At 36.5% G+C, this 23,525-nt stretch overlaps 2 protein-coding genes across 3 annotated transcripts; both read right to left on the minus strand.

The window, feature by feature from the left end:
- Positions 1-1,632: 1,632 nt before the first annotated feature.
- On the minus strand, positions 1,633-6,148 carry LOC121777823. Of its 2 annotated transcripts, XR_006045561.1 has the most exons (3): positions 5,689-6,148; positions 3,468-5,170; positions 1,633-1,916 (listed from the first exon to the last, which is right to left on the minus strand). XR_006045561.1 is itself a non-coding variant. In XM_042175179.1 (2 exons), the coding sequence occupies exons 1-2, from the start codon at positions 5,996-5,998 to the stop codon at positions 5,157-5,159; spliced, it is 324 nt and encodes a 107-aa protein (XP_042031113.1). In that variant the 5' UTR covers positions 5,999-6,132; the 3' UTR covers positions 4,351-5,156. The 2 variants fall into 2 exon arrangements, 1 of the variants encoding a protein (XP_042031113.1); XM_042175179.1 differs by lacking the exon at positions 1,633-1,916 and having other exon boundaries at positions 4,351-5,170; positions 5,689-6,132.
- A 12,897-nt stretch (positions 6,149-19,045) lies between these two features.
- LOC121776429 (sucrose nonfermenting 4-like protein) lies at positions 19,046-23,401 on the minus strand. Its single transcript, XM_042173605.1, has 14 exons — positions 23,332-23,401; positions 23,087-23,243; positions 22,907-22,991; positions 22,349-22,540; positions 22,071-22,205; positions 21,948-22,007; positions 21,667-21,756; positions 21,222-21,356; positions 20,670-20,814; positions 20,390-20,563; positions 19,904-19,967; positions 19,745-19,814; positions 19,417-19,534; positions 19,046-19,267 (listed from the first exon to the last, which is right to left on the minus strand). Exons 2-14 carry the CDS (start codon positions 23,182-23,184, stop codon positions 19,173-19,175), a joined length of 1,461 nt encoding a protein of 486 aa, XP_042029539.1. The 5' UTR covers positions 23,185-23,243; positions 23,332-23,401; the 3' UTR covers positions 19,046-19,172.
- Between the last annotated feature and the right edge of the window lie 124 nt (positions 23,402-23,525).

A 23,525-nucleotide genomic window follows, 5' to 3' on the forward strand; every position in this document is an offset into this window, starting at 1 on the left:
AAATGCGGCGAAGGCGGCTAGAGGGAGGAGGGGCCGAGCCGAATCAAGCCAGGCGGGCTCGGGCTCGGGCTCGGGCTCGGGGGCACCCTCGAACTCCCTTATGTCCATGTACATGACAGCCACAACGGCGGACACTTCCCGCATGACGCCTCCCCAATACCAAGCCTATCTTGCTGGAAGTGAGTTTATGGCAAGACAACTTGGTATTCCGCCTCCAGGTGGCTTCAGTGCACCTCCACCGCCTTCGGGAGATGATTCGCCGGCGGAGTAGTTTTTTTTTTCTATAAAATTGTATTTTAAATTATGTAATTTTTATTTTTTTAAGATTTTAATTATGTGTTTTTTTTAATTTTTTTGAATTCTAAATTGTATTTTTATTTTATGTTGTAATTTTATTTTATTTTTAATGAAGTATGTTTTTATCAATTGAATTTGTTGGAAATAAAAATAAAAAATGAAATTGAATGAATAGTAATTTAAGGGACGGATAAGAGATGGAGGGTTGCAGGTTCCGTCCCTTAGTTAAGAGATGAAGTAAAAAAGTACAATGGGGCCCATGAATAGTAATTTAAGGGACGGATAAGTGACAGCGTTGTGGATGGCCTAACTCCATGTGATTTTGCTGAAAAGTGTAAAGCTACTTTTTGTGTGAGGATTAGAAGTATGCTTAACTTTGATACCTCTTAGCTGCGTTTTCTTCAATGAGCTATGGTGCTTGTCTGCGTGTCATGTTCGGAGTGTGTGTGTGCAGCTTCAGTTCTGTTGAATGCTAAATTGGAGCTAATATGTACACCACCTTTGAAATTTAAAGACCGGAAGGCATGGTTATTTTTCCTTCTTGTTATTCTGATAAATAGACTACCTAGCTGCCTCTGTGAAGATTATGTCAGTCACGCATGAAGTTCAGTATTGACGGTTAGATATAGGTTTTGCCATTGAAATTGTATGTCAGACTTTGCTTTTCTTTGTTCTTCCGTTGTTCTCAGTCTGCTATTCCATGGTAGTTAACTTGTAATAGAACACTATCGGTGTAATTTTGTTTAGTGGCTTAAGCACTCTTGCATTTGGTTTATTACTCCAATGGCATGACAAAGAATGATAATTAGAGGGAAAGTATAATCATACATGTTAGTATATAAAGTACAGGGAATGTAAAAACCTTAAGAATAATAGTAGTTGATTGTATTCAATTTTTGTGATTGATTATAATTTTTGTTGCACATGTGCATTAGTACTTAGCTGGTATGGGTATGATGACAGTACCAAAAGAAACAGTAGCCGGGTGAGACTTGTAATTGAGTTTCAAAATTGTTTTTGCAATCTCATGTATATTTCCCACGAGGGAACAAACTGCAAGTGCTGTGAGCAATCGCTCTCCAGAGATGGTGGTCCACAATGAACAGGGTAAATTTGGTTTTGGATTTATGTTGCCTACAGTGATTAATATACACTGCATATCCTTTCCTTTGACAAGAAATCTCATTTGAACAAAGTTGATACTTGATAGCCTATCGTCACTACTCATAAATTTGTACATGTGTAACTCAACTGTAAGTGGTTATTATGTCTATTCTGTAAATGTCATGACGATGTCACTTCTTATTTATCTCATTAATTGATGCTGTAAATTGCCTTCAGTAGAATGAAACCTGAACTAATTGGTGGATCTTCACCGATGAAGGATCACTTGAAAATTTCAGTTTGGTCCACTTTGTCTACACTTTCAGTACAGGAGCTATGCTATGTTAGACCAAATTGGACTATTTGATACCAATAATAAATTAGTAAAAAGTTGACACCCAAGAAATTCATAGAGGAGGCCTGGCCAGGCCTGTGCTTATAACACAATTTTTGTAACCATTCTGAGCTCTTCAATCTCAGGCATACTTATCTCTTCCGCATGGAACTGCTTCTTACTGCAATTTGGTGACACTACTTTAATTCTGTTAGCTAGCTGAATATGTACAAACAAAATAGGGCTGTCTAATTTGATATTGGGAAGTAGTGAGCAGTTGTTTGTTAAGATAAATGTTTGTGAAAACCATTGCACTAGTAGTCAGATTGTTGAGATAGTTTTTGGTGCATCACTATCCTGGATGTCTTCATGTGCATGTTTTTTTTATCGTTTTTATTTATATAAAAGTGGCATTTCATTAGCAGGAAATGGCTTAAATAGTGATAGCAGAAAGTGGCATCCTACTTGAAATTTCAATGCAACTGTAGCCAAGTACCTACCTGTTTGGAGTTTGAATTACGAGACAAGATTTGTAGTTAAACTCACAAATCTTATTCTATCATGTATGCCTAAAATATTTTTGTTTGTCATTTAGTATTACTCCCTCCGTCCCGTCCCATAAGATTAAGCACTTTTGATTGAGCACGAGTTTTAATGCCCAATTGATAAAGTAAGAGAGCAGTAGAAAGAAAAATCAATTAAAATATTGTTAATGAAGAATGGTCCCACCTAATTAGAGAGAGTTTTCAAAATATGAAATTCAATAAATTCTTAACTTTGGAACATTATGGTCCACCGCTATCAAAAAAATTACTCCCTCCGTTCCATAGTAGTGGAGTCATTTTGCCATTTTGGTACGTTCCATAATAGTGAAGTCATTTCCCTTTTTAGTAAAAGTTAACACATTTCTTCTCACTTACTTTACTCTCTCTTACTTTATTCTCTCTTCATCTCTCTACTTTCTTAATCTCCGTGCCGAAAAGAAATGCCCCCACTACAATGGAACGGAGGGAGTATAACATATATTTTTAACTCGTTTATTAAATATTTTTAAAGCTTCATAGTTAATATTTACTCCTCTTATAAAATATAGTACTAGAGTCTTAGCTTGATTCACCATGCAATAAATAAAAATTTTATATATGATACTTAGTATATTAATAATAATTGAGTTCACATTTTTAAATATAATAATTTTATAATTTTGATTTTAATTTTTAAATTTTGATTTTTTTAATTCTTAAAATTTTAAATAAGGATAAATATTGTTCAAAATTGTAGAATATATAAAAAAAAATTACGAAAAAAATATAAAGAGAAAATAAAAAAATTATGTAGTTACAGTAATTAGATATCACTTTTATTCATCATATTAAATTGAAATTTAATTCACATTAAAATCCCCTAAATTAGAATTATCCATAGTTACTTTATAAAGAATATATTAGTCAAGATATAAATTATAGTTATGGCAAAATGGCATAAGGGTATTATGTCTCTAAATCACTACCAATAGTCTTCTAAAAAACACGAATTTATAGGGGTAATTAATGTGCATGTAAATCCAAGATTCCTTGATGTAATTATTTAAAAGAAGCTTTGTTAATCATATCAATTTCAACATAATAATGTTGGCAGTATTATGTAGATTATTTTGTTAGAGTTTATATGAAGTGAGGACAGGACTATTATTAAGTTAGTAAAGCTTGATAATTAAAAGTGAAGTTGTTACCTTATGAATTCTGCGTTTAATAATGATTTGAAGGTCTTCATTGCCGAGTTCCTCTTGCTCCTCCTTTATTATTTTCGCAGAATCACTACAATATTTCACGTCAATTGAGTGGAGTGTTGGTATGAACATCCCATGCATGAAGGAATCTCTCTTAACCGCGTGGAAAGTGGGTATTGTCTGTGATCCAACACTCGACTCTAAATCAACAAGAACTTGGTCTTCAAGAGTTTCCCACTCATGCCCACAGAAAGAAGTTCTCTTCCAGAATGAGAAATTGAAGAAGCGGCAACAAACCTATTTTTGTCTTCATGTCTTGAGGGAATGAGGGAAGCTGAGTTGCCGTATTATATGGGAAGATATTCAAGTTTGTGAAGGTAGCAAACATTGTTGAGATCATCTTTCCTTTCATAGTATAATATCACCTACGTTTTGATATTGGGTGGTATTCTCTTGAGAACTTGAGATTGGACACCCTAGAAAGTGTGTCTAGGTTTTGAATGAGTGGAGTTGAATATTTATCTTCTTTTAACCTGCGTCGTTGAGAATTTATGGCTTTTGGAATCAACACACATAAAAACTTCAATTTTTGAGCTTCTCTCAAACATACATCCCTCAACATTTTGAATGATAGTAGTTTCTCATGATAGCAATTTTCAACAATAAGCATATTTCTATCAATAACTTCTTCTACATACTCTGTTGTTGCCTCTTCCACACTCTTCCCATTCATTGGTTTTATAAATCCCTCGGCAATAAAGAATAAGATTAACTCATTGATACAAATCTCTTCATCTCACCATATCTTCCCATATAGAGATAACATGGTTTTAAATGAATCGGCAACTTATTATAACTCATGTATACTACTTGCGAGCAACTCTCATTATCATCCAAATTCACAATTGAACTTAAATATTTACTATCATACAATTGCCAATTTTCTTTTGTTCTTTCAGACTTTGACAAGGGTCCTCCTATCATAGCAATAGACAATGGAAGTCCTTTACAACCTTTCACAATCTTCTTTCCCATCTCCTCCAACTCAAGCCAGCAAGTTTCATCCCCAAACACAGCATCCTCATCCAAAAATTTCAAATCAAGACCATTGGAGTAGTTAAATTGGGATGCCAAGTTTGATAGCCTTGTTGTTCCTACTATTCTACTCGCATTCCTATTATCTGGAAAGAATCTCCTAACACAATCCCATGCCTCAATATTCCAAATATCATCCATCACAATAACATACTTTCTTCCTATCAAATATTTGTACAAATGATCACCTAACTCATCTTCACTCAAATCCTTCCTGTTGTTCTCCTTATCCTTCTTATCTACTTGATCAAGAACTTGTCTAAGAATTTCTCTTGCATTATACTCTTGAGAAATTGTACACCACGCACAAACATCAAAATGTTCTTGGATGAGTGGACTCACATAGATATTCCAAGCAATTGCCTATCCCACCCATTCCAACAATCGGGATAATTTGACGAGCGAGTCCTCCAGTGATCTTGTCCAGCATTTGATCAAAGACATCATCAAAACCAACCATTGTAACCTTATGAGCAGCGGAAGCAGATCTACACGAGCCTGCAACAGCAGCAGTGCTCATAGACTTTATGATGTGGAGTTGATCTTGAACTACCATCTTCTCTTTAATCTCAATCTTGATCAAATTCATATTTTCGATCACTTCTGCAGACCTGTTGAAAGCAATTTATCACCATGGCTTGATTAGAGTTCAAAGAGAAATATATATATATATATATATATATATATATATATATATATATATATATATATATATATATTCATTTCCTTTTTGTATCTTTTGTTCTATTGTTCTTTTTAATCTCAGCCCCACGATTTTGTCATCCGACGGTTAGATTGATGTCACGTGTCATTTAATAATGCAGATTTTCAGTTGAATAATGCACACCGACTAATAATGCAAATTTTTCGTCAAATAATGCAGATCATCACAACCATCCAATTCAAGGATCCAAGGGCTGTGATTAAAAAGAACATTGGACTGAAAAGTTGCGAATGACCTTAACACACCCATATATATATATATATATATATATATATATATATATATATATATATATATATATATATATATATATATATATATATATATATACACGTTGAAGGATTAAGAGCAAGCAACAAGAAACAATAAGAGAGATTTTATTGTTTGTTGTAAATTGAACAGGACCTTGATAGAATTCAGCGGAGCTGATGTTTTCTACATCATTTCTTGCTCGAACATGAATTTGATCGACAATATAAGACTCGATCACATCTTCAGCATCGTAAGCTGCTTCAGCAATGCGACTCTCCCAATAATCTTCATCCTTGGTGTAGCCACCTTGGGGCGAATAGCTTTCAAGAACATGTTGCAAGGATGTAACTGCTTGAGTGAGAGATTCAATCTGTTTTTGGTGGATGCAAATAGGAGGGTGTGGATGATTTTGTAGTTGATCAATAATATTCACCACGGAAACTAAAGCTCCATAAGCAGCCATTTCACTCAATCTCAAGAAGAAGATAATTTTTTATAAGAAAGAAACGAAAAACAAGTTTATCATGAATAGTGTAGCAATTGGATGATTATATTCATAATTGATGCCTGTATCTTTCCCACTATCTGTTATGGGCCACAAATTCGACGACTTTCGGAAAAGAAATTGATGAGAGCTGTAAAGTATTGAGTCACTTTTTATGCCATCAATAATTCTATTTAAAACAAAAATATAGTACTTCCTTCGTTCCTAGTAGATGACATAGTTGGAGAATAGTTGGAGAATGGTACGTGATTTGAGGAGATCTTGTTTTGTGGTTAGATGGAGCGAGAAAATAGTATATTTATATTAATGTGAGAGAAAACCTTTTTAAGAAAAGGAAATGTGACTACGCATGCAAAACGGTTCGGAACCGCTGGTTCCGGTTCATGAACGGCGGTTCACGGTTCATCATATGCATGAACCGGAACCGGCCCGCCAAGGGTTCCGGCGGTTCCGGTTCAAAAAACCGGCGATTTACGTGGCGGTTCAAAACTGTCGGTTTGCGGCCTGAACCGCCGGTTCCGAGCTGGTTCGGCGGTTCGTCCAATTTTTTTTTTTGCATTATTTTTATTTGTTTATGTATGAAATGTGCGTAAATAAAATTCAAAAAAATACGATGAAAGTTGCAATTTTATTGAGATTATACGTTTACAACAATTACAAATCGAAAAAACCTTGAGGTCTTGAAGTCTTAAACAAAAATTTAAATACAAACGAGAGTACTAGTCAACAACGAAGCTAATTACAAATGACAAAAAGGACATAGAAGTTCTTATAAAAAACTTATAAGTATATATATTCTTAATCGGCGAAGGAGATCTTTCTACATAACTAAATTAAGGACACCTTTAGCAATTCAACTTTAAATGTTGAGTTTAGTCTAACAATCAACAATTATAGTAGAATTGTCAAAAGTTTCCTTGATTTAGCCGTATAGAGAAATCTACTTCATCGACTAGAGTATATACAAATTCAATTATGTAATTATATTTGCATATTTTTAAAGTAGCAACAAATAGAAAAAAAAGAAATAAAGAAAAAATGACTTGAGCTCAGCTTAAATTTAAAATTTAAGTTGAGGTGCCTACGTATCCCCAATGCTTATTTGCATTAAAGAATCAAAACGCACATAGTTCTCTTACCTTACTTACCTATTTGGCTAGGTCGGCGGCGGTTGACGGTTGGCCTACGATTCATCCCCGGTGAATTCATCTTGTGATCCCTCCTGACGATCATCCCAATCATTTTCTTGTTCTTGGACGTCAGCTTTGGCCCAATCATCAACTAACATCACGGCTTCCATATTTTTCACTGAGAGCTTACTTCTTGATTCATCCAACACACGCGAGCCAACACTAAAAGCGGACTCCACGGCGACAGTGGAAGCTGGAACAAAAAAAATCTCCTTGGCCATTGACGCAAGGATGGGAAAATCTTTCTAGTGGGTTCCCTACCAATCGAGGACGTTGATTTGGGCGGGAGGAGTAGGACCTTCATCACCAAAGGAAAAGAGTGAATCGAAATATAAATCTAATTCACTCACCATACCTGAAGACCTTCCGCCGGTGCTGTAACTGTACAGGTCGGCTAATTGGGATTGCGCGTCGGGGTCATCATAATCGGCTTGAAATGCGAAGCCATAGTTATGTTGTGGAGGAGGGGGGGTCTTCTGACTTGGTGGGTAGTGTTATATTTGGTTTCATATTCGGTGTAGAGAGCGCGCAAGTTAAACTCGAGGGTTTGTTGAATAAAGGACCGGTCCGGGAGGGTTATTTGAAATGTTTCTGAGAGGTCTACTCCAAATTCGTCACTGGTATAGGATTGGATTGCTTGAAGGGGGCCAAGATCAATAGAACTCAAATTGTTATAATAAAAATCTAAAATCCTAGAGGTACCGGCTAATTTCTATTTTGGATCCAATACCTTTGCAATCAAAAACACGGTTGGAATCTTACTGAAATACTTAAGCCATTTTTCAATCATATAATATAAAACACACATTAATTCAGGTGAAGAGGAAGCATTTTTCATTGCAGTTTTAAAACCAAGTGATATATACATGCAATGCTCTAAAACACGAACAACAGTGCAGTAATAAACACCCGATAATTCAACAGTATCATTTTTGAAATATTTGAACAATTTAAATAAAGCCACGCTATGTTCCCAACAACTATGTGAAAGATATAAATCATGAACGGGATAGGTTCTATAAAAATCACATAAAGAATCTTTATGCGTCAAAGTAGAATTCAGACAATCATATGTGGAATTCCATCTATGAGACACACCCATAGTAAAATTCGTATATCTAACATTCTTTTGATGGCAATATTTCTTCCATGCTTTGCCAATAGCCGGCTTTTGATGAATTAATCTAACTGCAGTTCTAATAGGACTAACATGCTTTTGCCATAATTCAAGCGCATCTTGTACACATAAATTTAAAATATGAAATATGCATCTTTTATGAAAACACTTACCTCCAATTACCGGAGCACAAGCCGCAATCAAATCGCTAATACTTGCAGTGTTAGCAGTTGCATTATCAAAACCAATAGAAAATATCTTGTTGCATAATTGAAACTCATTTAAAACTTGTATAATCAAATAAGCAATTTCGGGTGCAGTGTGTGGAGTTTCAAATTCTCTAAAACCTATTAAATGCTTGTTTAAAGTCCAACTATTGTCCACAAAGTGAACCGTAATGCCCATGTATGAATGCCGGTTAAAACAATCAGTCCACACATTTGAGCAAATGTTCACTTTGTGGCCCAAGTTAACTAAATAACGTGATAATTCAACCTTTTTCTCTAAACATTTCCTAATGGTAGATCGTTGAACGGTCATTCGCCCTATTCTTTTGATAGCTACGTTTAAACCACTTTGCATAGTAACCTCAATTTTTTTGTCATCATAAACATTAAAAGGAAAATGCTTCATTGCCGTCCATCTAGTCATAACATCAGAAAAAAAAATTTGATCATATTTAAAAAGAGGCGTACCTGACGAACCCGAGCCACCGGGTTGGAAGTTTAGTTGGGTTTGGGTAGAGGTAGTGCCGCATTCTACCTGATGCTTTGTCACCAAATGGCGACGGAGGGTGCCATATCCCCACCACTCGAGAATTTTTAGACTTTATCACAATAGTTGCAATACGCATGAAACGCCGATGTCTCTTCTTGAGAGTGCGGATCATGAGGACTTGGAATCACCACCGGAACCTTCTTGTAGTGTTTGACAAAAATATCAGATTTCAAAGCTTTTACCATGTTAGTGGGTGGAGGGGGGAGGCATCTTCTCATTTCCGCCGGTGCTAGACGGAATACGAGAATGAGATCTATCATCATTGTTGCCCGAGTCCGACGATATAGACACGTCGTACTCGTCATTTTGTTGGGAACCACCGCCCCCGCCCCCACCTTGATGCATTTCAGCGAGTAGCATGGCCATCCTATGATCTTCTTCTATCTATAAATATAATATAAATTGAAGTTTAATTAGGAACACAAAAAAAATTACAAAACTCAATCTTATGAAATTATGGATTGTAAAAATAATTTTTCATTACTTACTTGCATGCGTTCAGCCGCCACTTGGGAAACCTCTTCCATAACTTCTCGACGACTAGGTCGCCTTGATTTTGAGGGACGACTAGTACTTTGATCTTGGGCAATTCCCTTGCCCCGATCACCACGTCCCGGTCCACCACGAGAAGAAGACATAGTGATAAATGAAAGTAGTATGGATTGAATATGGAGTATTGAATAAGTGTTAAATAACGAGCACAACAACAAATATAGTAGTAACTAGTAACTAGTAAACAACTTGAGCAATTAGAGAGGATGAGGAGAGAATAGAGAAATAAAGATTGAGAATGAAATCCTTGTTAACACAAGAATGGGGTGAGTAAAAATGAGTGGGAAGTGGGGTATTTATAGGAGTAAAATTGGAAGAAATAAACAAAAAAAAAATTGAAATTTCAAATTCGGCCGAAACCGGCGGTTTACCGCCTGAACCGGCGATTCAACCATAAACCGGCGGTTCAGTCCACGGTTTTCTGACGGAAACCGCCGGTTTCTGACCGGTTTTCAGCCTACGACCTGCCACCTGAAAAAGTCACCGGAACCGCCGGAAACTGACGGTTTTCGTCAGAAACCGCCGGTTTGAACCGCAACCCTAGCCTGCAACCCTACGCCCCTAATCCCTCGACCCTGAACCGGTCCGCCTGAACCGCGAACCCGCTGGACGGTTCAAACACCCGGTTCCAGTTCATGAACCGGCGGGCCCGAACCGGCGGTTAACCGCCGGGCCGGTTCGGTTTGTGCATGCTTAAATGTGACATCTTTTATGGGATAAACTAAACAGGAAAGTATGACATCTATTATGAGATGAAGGAAGTAAATGAAATATAGAATGAGGTAGGGGTGTGAACCGTTGCTAACTTTTCTTAAATTGCTACCTTGCTAACTCATCAACGTAGCATATTCAAAATGTCAACATGATCACATTAAAATGTCAACACATATTTGTGTTTACAATTTTAAAAATTGTGTTGAAATTTAAATATAAATGTTAACACAATGTATTAAAATATCAACTTAAGTTTATGTCGACATTTCATTATCATTGTATGACATTTTTAATACACTGCGTTGACGAGTTAGCAAGTTAGCAATTTAAGAAAAGTTAGCAACGGATCACACATTTAATGAGATATATTACAAAATATTCTAGACAATATAAATAATTTTAAATAATATAAATAAAAAAGTACATAAAACCACACTTACAAATAATATTTTCATAATACCCATAAATTTTTAAAAAATAATTCTTTACATTTTCAGAATATTAAAAAAAATACCGATACCTTTCAAACCAATAGTACTTGTTTATCTGATGAAGTGGCGTGAAATCATAAAACCAATAATTGAATATTTAGCACTTTTGAATTTTGTTTTTGACTCGTGGTAATGTATTGTGATTGTCACGTCTGCCAAGTATAATTGTTTAGTTTCTGTCTTCATCTCATTTTGTCGGGTGAAATAGATTCACTTTTGCATTTTATCAAACAATTCATACACATTTTTCAGGTAATTTGTTAATCACAAAACAACGTAAGCTCATTATCGATTTTGTATCTTAGAACGCAACTCAATAAACTATTTTCATAGGCAAAATAAATAAATAATTGGGTCATAGACATCACACTAGTATTTGTCATAGACATGTTACGACTTACTCCCTCCAATTATCGTCTTATATTTCTTTATTTGAACGGTCCACAATAAATGTCTCATTTCATTATTACAATTTTTAGTAAATAGACCCCACAGTCTAATACATCATTCTACTCACAATTTGGCTCCACATTCTACTAACTTTTTCTGTCCATTTTTTTTACAAAGTCAAATAATTTTTCAAAACATGCACTGATCAAATATGAAATATTTAATGATAGAGTACAATTTGTCACATAAATGCTACAAGTATTTGTCATAGAAACTATTTTCATAGGCAATGTGAATAAAAAATTTGGACTCGTATGTAAGCCCAACCCAAAAATATGGAGGAACAAGAGAGATAATAGAGAACACAAATTTTATTACTCTTTAAATTTGAAGATAGATCAAATAACAACAATTACAATATATTTAAAGGCAACATAAAACCTCTACTATCTTAACTTATTGAAAATTAAGTGTCCTAAATACCACCAAATTAGGAAACGGAAATCTTAAATTAAATGGAAGAAACTTTGACCTCTCCGAAATACCACTAAATATTGTAATTGAAATCATAAATAAAATGGAACAAAAGTTTGACCACTTCAACGGTAAGTTTCACTATTTTTCAACACTCCCATCTTCAGTTCTTATCTGCTTCAAATCGATCTCTTAATTCAAAACCTTTTCTCGGAAAAGTGGTGATGCACTTCGATGTGTATTGTTCGAGCATGAAACACTGGATTTTCACCAAGCTTAATAGCACTTTCGTTATCACAACGAATCAAAACCGAATACTTCAAGTCACAAAAACTTTCTTGGACAAGCCTCTTGAGCCAAACATACTCTTGAATAGCCATCGAAGCTGCCACATATTCAGCCTCACAACTTGAGAGCACAATTGTGCTTTGCTTTTTGCTGCACCACGAGATTGTTGTTGATCCCATATCGAAACAATAGCCCATTTTTTAGCGTCTATCATTTATATCACCGGCCCAATTTGTATCTACAAAACCACTCAATAAGAATGATGTTCCTTGCTTTTAATGCAATCTGAAATGCATAGTGTTCTTGATGTAGCGAAGAATTCGCTTTGCTGCAATCAAATAAGGCTTTCGTGGCTTTCCCATAAACTGAGATATGACTCCAACAGAGAAAAAAATGCCATGCCTTGTGATATATAAATAGAAGAAACTACTAACAAGTTGGCGAAAAAGTGTTCCATCTGCTAGCAACTTTCCTTCATCTTTGAATCCTGCATACAAGAACGATCAAACATGTTTGAAACATGTCCTCGTTGCGAGACAAAATATCCATTTGAATTTGTTACTTCTAGGCAAAGAAAACAATTAACTTCTCCTAAACTTTTCATATCAAAACGAACAGACAAGGCCTCTTGAAGACGAATAATTTCAGCATCATCGTTGCCCGTAATAATCATATTATCCACGTAGAGAAGAACCATCATACAAGATAAAGATGTTTTCTTGAAAAATAAACGGAAATCAATTTCAGAAGAGTTATAACCACAAAATAGATATTGAGCAATTTTACCATACCAAGCACGCGAAGCTTACTTGAGGCCGTACAATGACTTCTTAAGACGACACATGTAGTTTGGAAACTCTTTCGAAACTAATCCATCTGGTTGTTCCGTAAAGATATCTCTATCCAAGTTTCCATAGAGAAGTGCATTCTTCACATCTAGTTGCCAAAGTCTTCATCCTTTACAAGCAGTCAACGAAATAATGGTTCGAATTATTGCCATTTTAGCAACAGGGCTGAAAGTCTGATCATAATCCTGGCCATATTCTTGAGAAAAATCACGAGCAACGAGACGAGCTTTATAGCAATTAATTGTTCCATCAACCTTTTTCTTCAATTTGAAAACCCATTTACAAGTATAGGTTGAATATCTTTTGGCCTCTTAACAAGTTCTCATGTGCAGTTCTTGATTAGAGACAAAATTTCCTCTTTCATTGTTGCGACCCATTTAGGATCGCCTTTAGCATCATCAAAAGACTTTGGTTCATCATCGCATGAATCTCCCATTAGAAATTCATAAATCATCAATGAAAGATTTACCTCAACTTCATAGTCAGCTGAATGAGCAGGTGGTCTTCTTTGTCTGTCAGACCTTCGTGTTCCAGCTTCGGTCGTCTCATATTGCTGCAAATTCTCTTCAGGAGAAGTAGCGACGCTCCCCCTATCACTTGATGCAGCATCATCAAGAATATGCAAAAGATCAGTTGTGACACTTCTATTATTTGCATCAATTTGATTAGATGAAATTTCATCAAACACCACATCACGATTAATAACAACTTTCTTTGTTTCTGGATCCATACACCTCCATCCTTTCCTGTGAGTGTCATAGCCAACAAAAATACAACGCTTTACCTTCGGATCAAGCTTAGTCCTATTAGACTGTGAGACATGGACATATCAAATCGAATCAAAAACTCGAAATAGACTCACATTTGGCTTATGATGGTATAATAACTCATATGAAAAAGGTTCTGTACCTGGCCACGAAGGTAATCGATTCACTACAAAACTCGCTGACTAAATTGTTGCTGCCCACAACTCTCTTGAGAGGTTCTTTGCATGTATCCATGATAAGCAAATGGATGTAAGATGTATCAATTTACGCTCAGCAACTCCATTTTGTTGTGGAGTTTCGGGGCAAGTCATCTGACGTCAAATATAATTTTCTTTGCAATAATTCATAAACTGATTAGACATCGAATTCACCTCCATTATCAGCGCATAGGCATTTAATTTTCTGCCCATATTCTTTCTCCACTTGCTCCTTGAATAAACTTGGAGAATGCATCACTTTTCTGTTCTAACAAGAACTGTCACGACCGCCCTCACTAAGGATAATGAAGACGGGGAAAACGTGACGAGGGGAGGGACTAAGGAGCGGGGAAGAAAAGGGGGATGCAATGAAAGACAACAATAAAGGACGAGATTGAATATGAAAACCCAATTAACTTCAAAAAGAAATATTTTTGTCTATCGAATAGTTAAACAACGGATTAATGTCTCAAGGTAAATAATGTCATAACGTAGTGTGGGAAAAAAATGAAAGACTTTATCAAGAACGATTCGAAACAAGGCAGCGGAAAAACAAGTATCAAAGGAGAGTCATAGGATGACGCCCATGTATGAAGACACGACGCATCCGGGAATTCCTAAAGCTCACTCAACATCCATCGCAACATCCCGCTCAACCTGCAAAATTTTAAAAAGAAATCCAGGGCTGAGTACTTGTTGTACTCAATGGGCTCATGCCGAAAACATTTTATAACAGTTATGTCATCCAAACCAGTGAACTCGAGTTTTACATGTAGTTAAGAAATATCATCGAGAACACAAAAACATTTTCATAGTCTGGCCAGACAAAACAATCTCCTCACTTTCTCATCAATCAATCAAACAATCACATCCTCTTACCATAGTGCGACGAAAGTGTGGCCACACTATTCACCCACGAGACCGGCCGACTAGCAAGGACGGCTCCCGATCTCACCAGTGTACACAGCCTGATAGGGTTTGCGGCCCTACTCAGATCCGAATTCATTTCATAACACAGCCATATAGCCTAACGGAGTAAACTCGGACGAACTAGGCATCAGGCACACAATCTCAATCACAACAATCCATGGCATGACACAACAAGTTAAACCACCCTTATAACACCACATCATATTTTCGAAAAATAAAAAGATTTGTAAAGAAAGCCCACCTCAATTGCTTACAAACACGATTCACAACTTTATTGAAATCCTTGCTCTTCGTACCCACGTACGCACAACAACCCTTATCAACATCATAACCGCATAATACAACACGATCAGTTTTCTATCAACACATTACTCATGCATGCCCTATCGTTCCTTTCATCGTTTTCTTATATTGCCCATCCCAACGTTCACCATCATAAACGAAACGAACCCTTTGGCATACATCAATGTGCAACACATAATCACGTCATAGGATACTTTCCCAAATCATACATGCATCATATAGTTCATCAAACTTAGCAACAAGTGATATTTTCACATAACAACAAAACTGGCAAAACTGCGCGGTTGGTTTGTAAAAATCACCAAAAATTCATCCGACCTCATATGAAGCTTTAAAGTGGAGAGAAATAAAATTAAGAGAGAAAAATATAGACAAGAGACTTCTCTACATTATTCTCTCTCGTACTTTACTTTCTCTCCGCTTTAACTATTTATTATCATTTTTTTCAAAACAAATGCAGAAAATGAAAGTGCCCTATTTTTCGTAGACGGAGGGAGTACTAAATAATTACATAATATATTAAAATTAGCATCTTAAAACAAGGTTCAATTTAAAGTCACTTATTAAAATACAAAATAACACTCATTCTTTAGCACAATTAAACAAAAAAATTCATACGATTATAACTCCCAAATTGCATTATTAAGCTTTGGATATTGCATTGTTAGCTTATTGTGTTTATTCCCCAGACAACATCGTTATGCATTGAATATTGCATTTCACTTCTACAATGTTTGCATATTATATGGCATTACGTTAATTTAACCATGTTTTATTGGTTTTTCATTTGGCTTTTAATAGGGCTCGTTTCAAGTATGGTTTAATAGTGGTTGTTATGCTAATTGAGGCATTAATGTTTGAAAAAGTGGACATTTATGTGTGCAAGAGCTGAGAAGCAATAAAGCGGCGAAGTGTTGGGGCGACTGGATCAATTTGGGAAAGAAGCGGAAAAATTGCCCAAAATTAGAGCGAACTGATCAGGCGAAAGCAGACGGAGCAATTGAACCTAGCAGATGTGCGAGTTGATCAAGAGGAGTCAACAACATGAATATATGAGAGGATGAGTCAGATGAGAGAGGAAGAAGGGACACCCTTTTTAGCAAGGGTATTAATGTCAAATCAGGAGGATCTTACTCTAGGGACATTTTGAAAGTTGTGATTTGTGTGCTTGCTCAGACGTTCTTCTTAGATATTCTTTGTGTTGTTATCTATCCTTCGCTGAAATTTTGAGCGTGAGTTGGGCGTCGCAGATTGATCAAGTTGGAATATCAAACGGACCAGGACGAACGATGTTTTCTGTCACTTGCACGTGTCCTATGAACGGCTCCAGTAGGAAATCCAGCTTATCAACTTGGCATGCTTCAATCCACTTTGGCTCTATTGAGAGTGCGAACGGATAGACCCGAGAGCTCTTTCAAAACCTTAACCTACAGTACTACTACTTAGTAAAGGGAAGTAAGGATTGAATCCCACAGAGAGGGCGTGTTCTACATTTATTGCGGACAAGTTGGGGATGGCTACTACCACGCTTCACTAAAGTGGGTTAAGTAGAACTACTAAGGATACTAAACAAATTGAGAGATTAATTACACTGAACTGATCAACTCATTCTAATTGAAAAGACTTGTACGACGGTTTCCTGAAATAGCCAAACAGAATAAAGGTGAACTATGTCAGAGCTATGCAAAATGTATGATAAAATGAAACTTTACTACCGAACTCATCTTCCTCATTCAATCAAATAAAAAACAGAGTAAATCAGATCTGCAGAAAACTCCATCGTAACAACTTTGCCTGAAGGGACAAACTTATAAAACCAACACATGAATCAGAGTAAAACAGAAAAGGACGATTGTAAACACGTAAATAAACTGACCGATTCATACTCATGCAGAAATCAAAACTTAACCAACAGATCTACGACTGCCGAAATTAAATCAGACACGATCACACCATTAATCAACGTAAACTCAAGCAGATCTACTCTACCATACTATCAATAACCAGATCTAAACATCCTAGTGTGTTCCCTTCAAGATTTCTTCGCAACCAAGCAGAATTCATAAGTTAATGACTCAGATCCAACAGATCTAGCAATGGAAAGAAACATAGTTGACAGACTCATCATAAAACGGAAATCAAAGTGATTCAAAGAATTCATGCATGGAATGGAACAATCGAGGGAAACGGAAATGATTCATCGGAATTACTTAGCAAAAACACCAAAGTTAATATCAGCAACAAACATAAAACCAAACGTAACAAACTTAAAAACAACAGATTGTATCTTCGTTCCTTCTCGAAACGAAATTACAGAACCATAATGAAAGTGTGAAACCAACACCCAACCCTATTAAAACTAAAACTAAACTAAGAACCAAGTGTGTGTGGTGGAAATCAAGAGTTTGTAGTGTTGGGAGCCCCCATTTCAACCCCGGGAGTCTGTTGAGTGTTGTCTCCTTCCTCCTTCACTATTTTCATTTATAGGAAGGCGTGAGGTCCTGATCCCTAGGGCAACTGTCTTCTGAAAAGTCTGTCTTGCCCTTGCTTTAGGGGATCTTTCTTGTGTTTCGCTCTGTCTCCCAATTGGGTGTTCCTCCTGCTGCCAATTGCTTTGTCTTGATCCGTTTATGCAGCAAAACACATCCTCTTTCTTGATCCGCTTGTCCGCACAATTGATCAGTTCATACTACGAATATGGCAGACCTTTGCACACACCTGGCTCACAATTGCACGTTAGAATGCAGAATTGGACGTAGTTTTATCACATAACACATGCATGAAACAAGCCTTATCAGTGCCCAAGTCGTCTTATAATTAGAGGGGAAAATGAAGAAGAAATGAATCATGGATCATCAATCAACATTCATTCCACATTCTCTCATACTTACACCGCAAGCTAGCATGGAGCAAGGAGGATAGCAGCAGCTGGAATCGAAGTTCTACCACCGCATCCCTCTCTTCTTCCTTGACCCTCTCTTCTTCCTTGTCTAGGAAGAAGGGAGCTGAATCTTAGAAGAAACTTTTGTTCGTTTGTGTTTTTCTTAAATCCCAAGGGGTTGCTACTTTGTTTACCTTATTTTAGTTTTAGTTCTCGGATAGTTTCTGAATCTACCGTTGTTTTAAGTTTTCCTCTTATTTAACTCTTGTTGCAAGTTGTTTTTGTCGTTTGATCTTTGAATCTGGAGTTGGATTGTTGGAATTGAGCTGGGATTGTTGAAGTTTGTTTATGAAATGGAGTTTTCGATGGAAGTTGGTTTGGATCTGATGTTTTCTGAGTTAGAGCTTGTTTTGTTTGAGTTTGGTTCTGTTTGATTTTCGCTGATTGTTTAGATTTTAAGAGATAACGTTCCGATTTGTGTTTGATGTTTGGATCTGTCTTATTTTAGTTGGTTTTATGTTGGATCTGAGTTTGATGTATCAGTTTGCATGGTGCAGGAAGCAGTTTCAGTTGATTTGTTTTCCTTTCGCTTGAATTGCATGGATCTAGTTCTGATTTGCTTACTTCCATGTTTTATGCTAGATGCTCTGTCCAGATCTGCCGTAATTGCTTAGCTAATTTACTTTTGGTTGATTGAAGAAGAAGAAGGTCGTAGTTCATTAGCATAACCGTCTATGTCACCTTTTTCATTGTTTCAGTTTTACTGTAGTGCTTCATTATTTTCAGTGATCCCGCTTACTTTTTGCAGAAGTACTTTACTATGTCAGTCCAGTTGATCAGTTCAATATGCCTTTGAATAAGACAAGCAGGCACCAGAATTAATCGGCCTTAAATATAGGAGTACTAGAAATTTTCTTCAATTTTCCTTTCAATAGCAGATAAAAAAAGGTGACGAGATAAGAAGCCAAACAATGGCAAGAATTATACATAAATAAAACTAAAGAAAAATCATCCATCCTCCCATTTCATTTTTCTTATTTTCTCCAATTTCAATAGCAGAACTTTTTGCCTATTTCTAAAAAAATAGAGATGCTAGAGACATGGAGCAACAACAACTACATTAACTTACATTTCTCATATTTTCAGCCTATTAACTTAAAACCAGGCTAAGAAGGAGAGAGGAACTATCGATTGTATACACTGTTGAATTTGCTTAACGGCCCATGAGGAATCTGAATGCGTCGCCCAATGAAACAATGCCTTCAACATGCTTGCTTCCAGCTTCAACCACAACCAGACGCCTCACTCCTGAGAAGAAAAGCATGCAAAATGGGAATCGGAGGAAAAGTTAACATGGTGTGTGTGTGTGTATATATATATATATGTAGTGTCAAAGGGAATGGAAAATGATCAGGTGCAGGAAAACATCTTCAAACAAACTAGAAGGAATCTATAACCTGGCTGGGATAACCTCTCCAAGACTTTATGGAGAGGATCTGTACGTAAACACATAAAACATCTTTGAATGTTGGAGGAGCCGTATACTGAAAATGGGTCATCTCTGTACTGCAATGCCTGCAATGCAGAGATGAAGAAAATAAAGAATTAAGAAGCAGCAATATACTCTAAGTTATGAGTATCATTCCATAGAATGAGTTTTCAAACTAACATAAAAACTGCAATTTCTACTGTGGCGTGGCACTGTCCTATCACACTAACACCATGCAACTAATATTCACAGATACAGCGATTATAGCATGAAGTGAACTAGATAGATGTGTTTACCTGATGAATAGTAGTTTCTTCGAGATTAATGTGTGTGTAGATTTTGTCTCTGGCCAAACTAGTTATGTCACTGCAAAAATGAGGACTAATTAATACATTTCCAAGTGGGTAAATAGATTCACCTGTGATTGGACAAACAGCAGTATACGCATTACTAACCTTCGAGAATATCCATCCAATAAAGAGTCATTATCATCAACGATAGGGATTGAACTAACTTGTGCTGCAAAGGAATGAGTCTGAAGTCATGTATATGCAGAATATAACATAAGTTTGAAATAACTAGGGACCATCTATTCAGATCCCAGCATTTCATCAAATTCATAAATATGTTTGAATTAGTTTCCTTTTCTCGTGGAACTGATTTCTGCAGAACCATATAAAATAAGTAATGCCTCCAAGTTGAAATTATTGAACTACAAGGTCAGTTAATTTTCAAATATTCATGCTATACCAAAATAAAATAAAATAAAACCGTCATATGGAACAACTCAGTAACTTTGAGCTACATCCAAGAAAGTAAAAGACAATTTAGTGAATAAATGGGTCGATGTGTCGCTACAAAAAGTAGACTGCATAGAGACAAAGATGAAACAGAAATGTGACTACTCCAAAGTCTCCCATTCCTAGTATGTATCTGGATACCTTGAATTAAGAAATTTAATGCTGCACCAAGAGAGGCACTGGGTCTTAACATTGCCAATGGCCTGCGATTTGGCTCTCCAATCTTAGGAACCCAAGTGCCCAAAGGAATTGAACAAATTGGCAATTGAAGTACTGGCAATGAACCAGGCGAATGCCTGAAAAACTGGCATATACCTGCAAAGCAACATGTTGAATTACTACTACCCACAATGAGCTAAATATTGTGCGGAAAATAGTTCAAACACACTGAAAGTGTCAGTAACTGGTCCACAATACTGACATTTTAGTATCCCGGAAAGTGAAGCAAGGTGTAATAGATTTTTGTTTGGGGAATCTGCTGAAGGAGAATGAATGATGGGAACTGTTGCTACACCACTTTGCAAAATCTTCATAGCAACTTCATTTAAGGAGTCATCAGGCCCAGCCTGGAAAACTTTATTAAGTTAACATAAAAGAACACATCCTATATGTTAATTCCAGTGTATAAGTGAACATATATTTGTTTACAAGTCAACAATATAAAGCTTTTGAGGAACTATCTAACATATAAGGAAATCAATGACGATAAGAAATAAATTAGATCGTATCAAAACAAGAACAAACAAAAGGTCCAACCAGGGTTATATAATATGGTGGAAAACATCAACAAAATAAGGGTGTAATGGGCAGGTATTATACTTATTGTTTGATCAGCAGTATCATATATGCAAAAGGATATCTGTATAAAAGATCATCTATCTATCTATCCATCTTGTGCATAGAAAAATAAAATGATCGGCCCAATGTAAACAATATTCATCCTGGCATTTAGCGCATCAATATGAACACTTACTTGTACAAGTTGTCTTGGAACTATTGCTCCTTGGCCATTAATTTGATTATTCAGATAAAACTTTGCTTCTTTCCAAGCACAAATGGTATGCGTTTCGAGCTCTTCCTCCGTCAAATTTGACCCATGCCTGCCAAGCTGCTAGCACATATAGAAAATATCACAATGAGATCTTTGAGATTTCACAGTGCATTGCCAGTCAAATATGAGAGAAAATGGTCCCTATTTCACAGAAGATCTATCAACAGCGTTCTGCATGAGGGATAGACTAACTTTAAAATGCCGATTCTGTATTTAAGGTTAGATTGACATTTTATAACAACAAAACATCAGGGTACAAAAGTGGAAATGCACAAGGAGTCAAGGAGGAGGAGAACAGCTATGGTAAAGGGGGGAGGAGCATATTCAGGAAAGATTATTCTGTATAAAACATGGCAGAATGCTCTACCTCTCTCATAATCAAGATAAAATCCATTGCACTAAGAACTCCAACAAATTTCCCCTTTGAAAAGTCCCACAAGGGTGCCACAGAGATCCCCTGAAATGAATATTTTTCATTCTTAAGAGTTTGTAACTTTACCAGAAGAAAGTCGGCCAAACAAAGCACCAAGAACTGACAGCGGAGACAACCAAGACACCATCTTGCTAGAGGCATGTTAGTCATAGTGCCCTGGTCTGGTAGGCAATAACTTTAACATTAAAGAACAGGCACTTAACAAATAAAGGTACCTGTTCATGCAATATATGAAATGCTTGCTTTACAGGGAGTTCAACATCCAAAGCAATAACCTGAAAAATAGACTAAGTAAATCAAAGAGACAAAAAAGGAAGAGCGAGAGAGATCATCCAGACCTTCCCAGATTCAGGGAGCAACTCATATGCCTTGTGAGCTGACAAGAATACAGCTATACGATGACGAGAAACATCTATGTCAGCCGGTGACATTGTAGGGAAGGGCTCAGGAGGCGTACTATCTGACAGCCGAACCTGTAATAAAGATGAACAATAAGATATATTACATCCACTGTGATTGAAAAGAAAATATCATTAAATTAACTTCCTTTAATAAGTGCAGTGTTAAAATTATGGGTATGGCAGGTGAAGTAAAGATGAGCACAGGAATGGCATACCACGCGTTGGAAGCCCTCACTATCAACATCCATGCTTGAACCATGACCAGAGGGAGGCGCTTGCAGGCTCAGCATTGGAGTAAGGTAATCAGCTTCTGTAGATAAGAGGATAGTGTTCACTGTTCCAATGTTACTATTGACAGAAGGCTGGTGCTCATCATGTCTCCATTCACCATCAACCACAAATTTATACTACAGAAAGAGAAGCAGTTTTTGAATTGAAACGATACATAACTCCACAAGCTAAATGTATGAAAATTGGATACAAAAAGGCAGATGGAAAATTTTATCCTAGCTATGAATCAGTAGAGGTAAACAATTCGATTACGCAATTGAGTAACTTTTGACACAGAACATATCAAAATAGTAACATAACCAAACGCACATGTCATAACACAGATACCATATTCATGGGAAACACCAAATTAGCTGATTATTAACAGTCATTTAACAATAATATGGCTATTTGCAGTCAAATTCGGAACTAAATTTGCCTTCTTGCTTGACGCTTGGGACAATTCTTCACCCTAGCAAGCTCCAAGTACATAAACAACCGACCTGGTGACAACCGGGTGGAAGACTGCATATCGTTTGAAACACCGTGGGACACCCCTCAACCGGCGTCATTGGCCATTGTGTCCACCTTATAAATAATAATAATAACAACAAAAGAAGTAAAAGTTAGCATAAGCACAGCTTAATCAAAAGCTGATCCTAGAAAGAACAAAGTAGACTAACCCAGTAAAAGAGCCACTAATATACACAATTCTCCCACCATAACGCCACACAAACCGCGTCGGAATCAACACCATTGCACTTTCGCGGGAATAATCCATATCAAGATTTTAAATTTTCCACTTCCCGAGGAAAAATCAAAGCTTTTGCGTGATCACAACTAAACAGAATCAACGAAATAAAGCGATGATTGCGAAAACCCAGTAACCCATAAGATAGAAACACGCAGAATTTGAATTAATATTTACCGAAATTACTTCCAAAACCATAATTTCATGGAAACACTCAACTTTTTTAATGCTAATAATTGAAAACCCTGAAGAAGAGGAACAATTGGGCGGAAAATGCGAAGCAGTGAGCATCAAGATAGAAATTTTTCGACAAGACGAGCGAGTTGAGGGTCTTTAGAGCATCTGTAACGCAAGGGGCCGGGCCGCATCTC

Source organism: Salvia splendens, chromosome 18, assembly GCF_004379255.2.
Source record: "Salvia splendens isolate huo1 chromosome 18, SspV2, whole genome shotgun sequence".
Taxonomy (NCBI): Eukaryota; Viridiplantae; Streptophyta; class Magnoliopsida; order Lamiales; family Lamiaceae; genus Salvia; species Salvia splendens.

Coding starts and splice junctions, on each gene's coding strand:
- LOC121777823 (XM_042175179.1), bottom strand. CDS start 5,998: ATGGCTGCTTATGGAGCTTTAGTTTCCGTGGTGAATATTATTGATCAA.
- LOC121776429 (XM_042173605.1), bottom strand. CDS start 23,184: ATGGATTATTCCCGCGAAAGTGCAATGGTGTTGATTCCGACGCGGTTT. Junction 22,992..23,086: donor ATTAGTGGCTCTTTTACTGG/GTTAGTCTACTT, acceptor ATTATTTATAAG/GTGGACACAATGGCCAATGA. Junction 19,268..19,416: donor GGAGAGGTTATCCCAGCCAG/GTTATAGATTCC, acceptor TTTTCTTCTCAG/GAGTGAGGCGTCTGGTTGTG.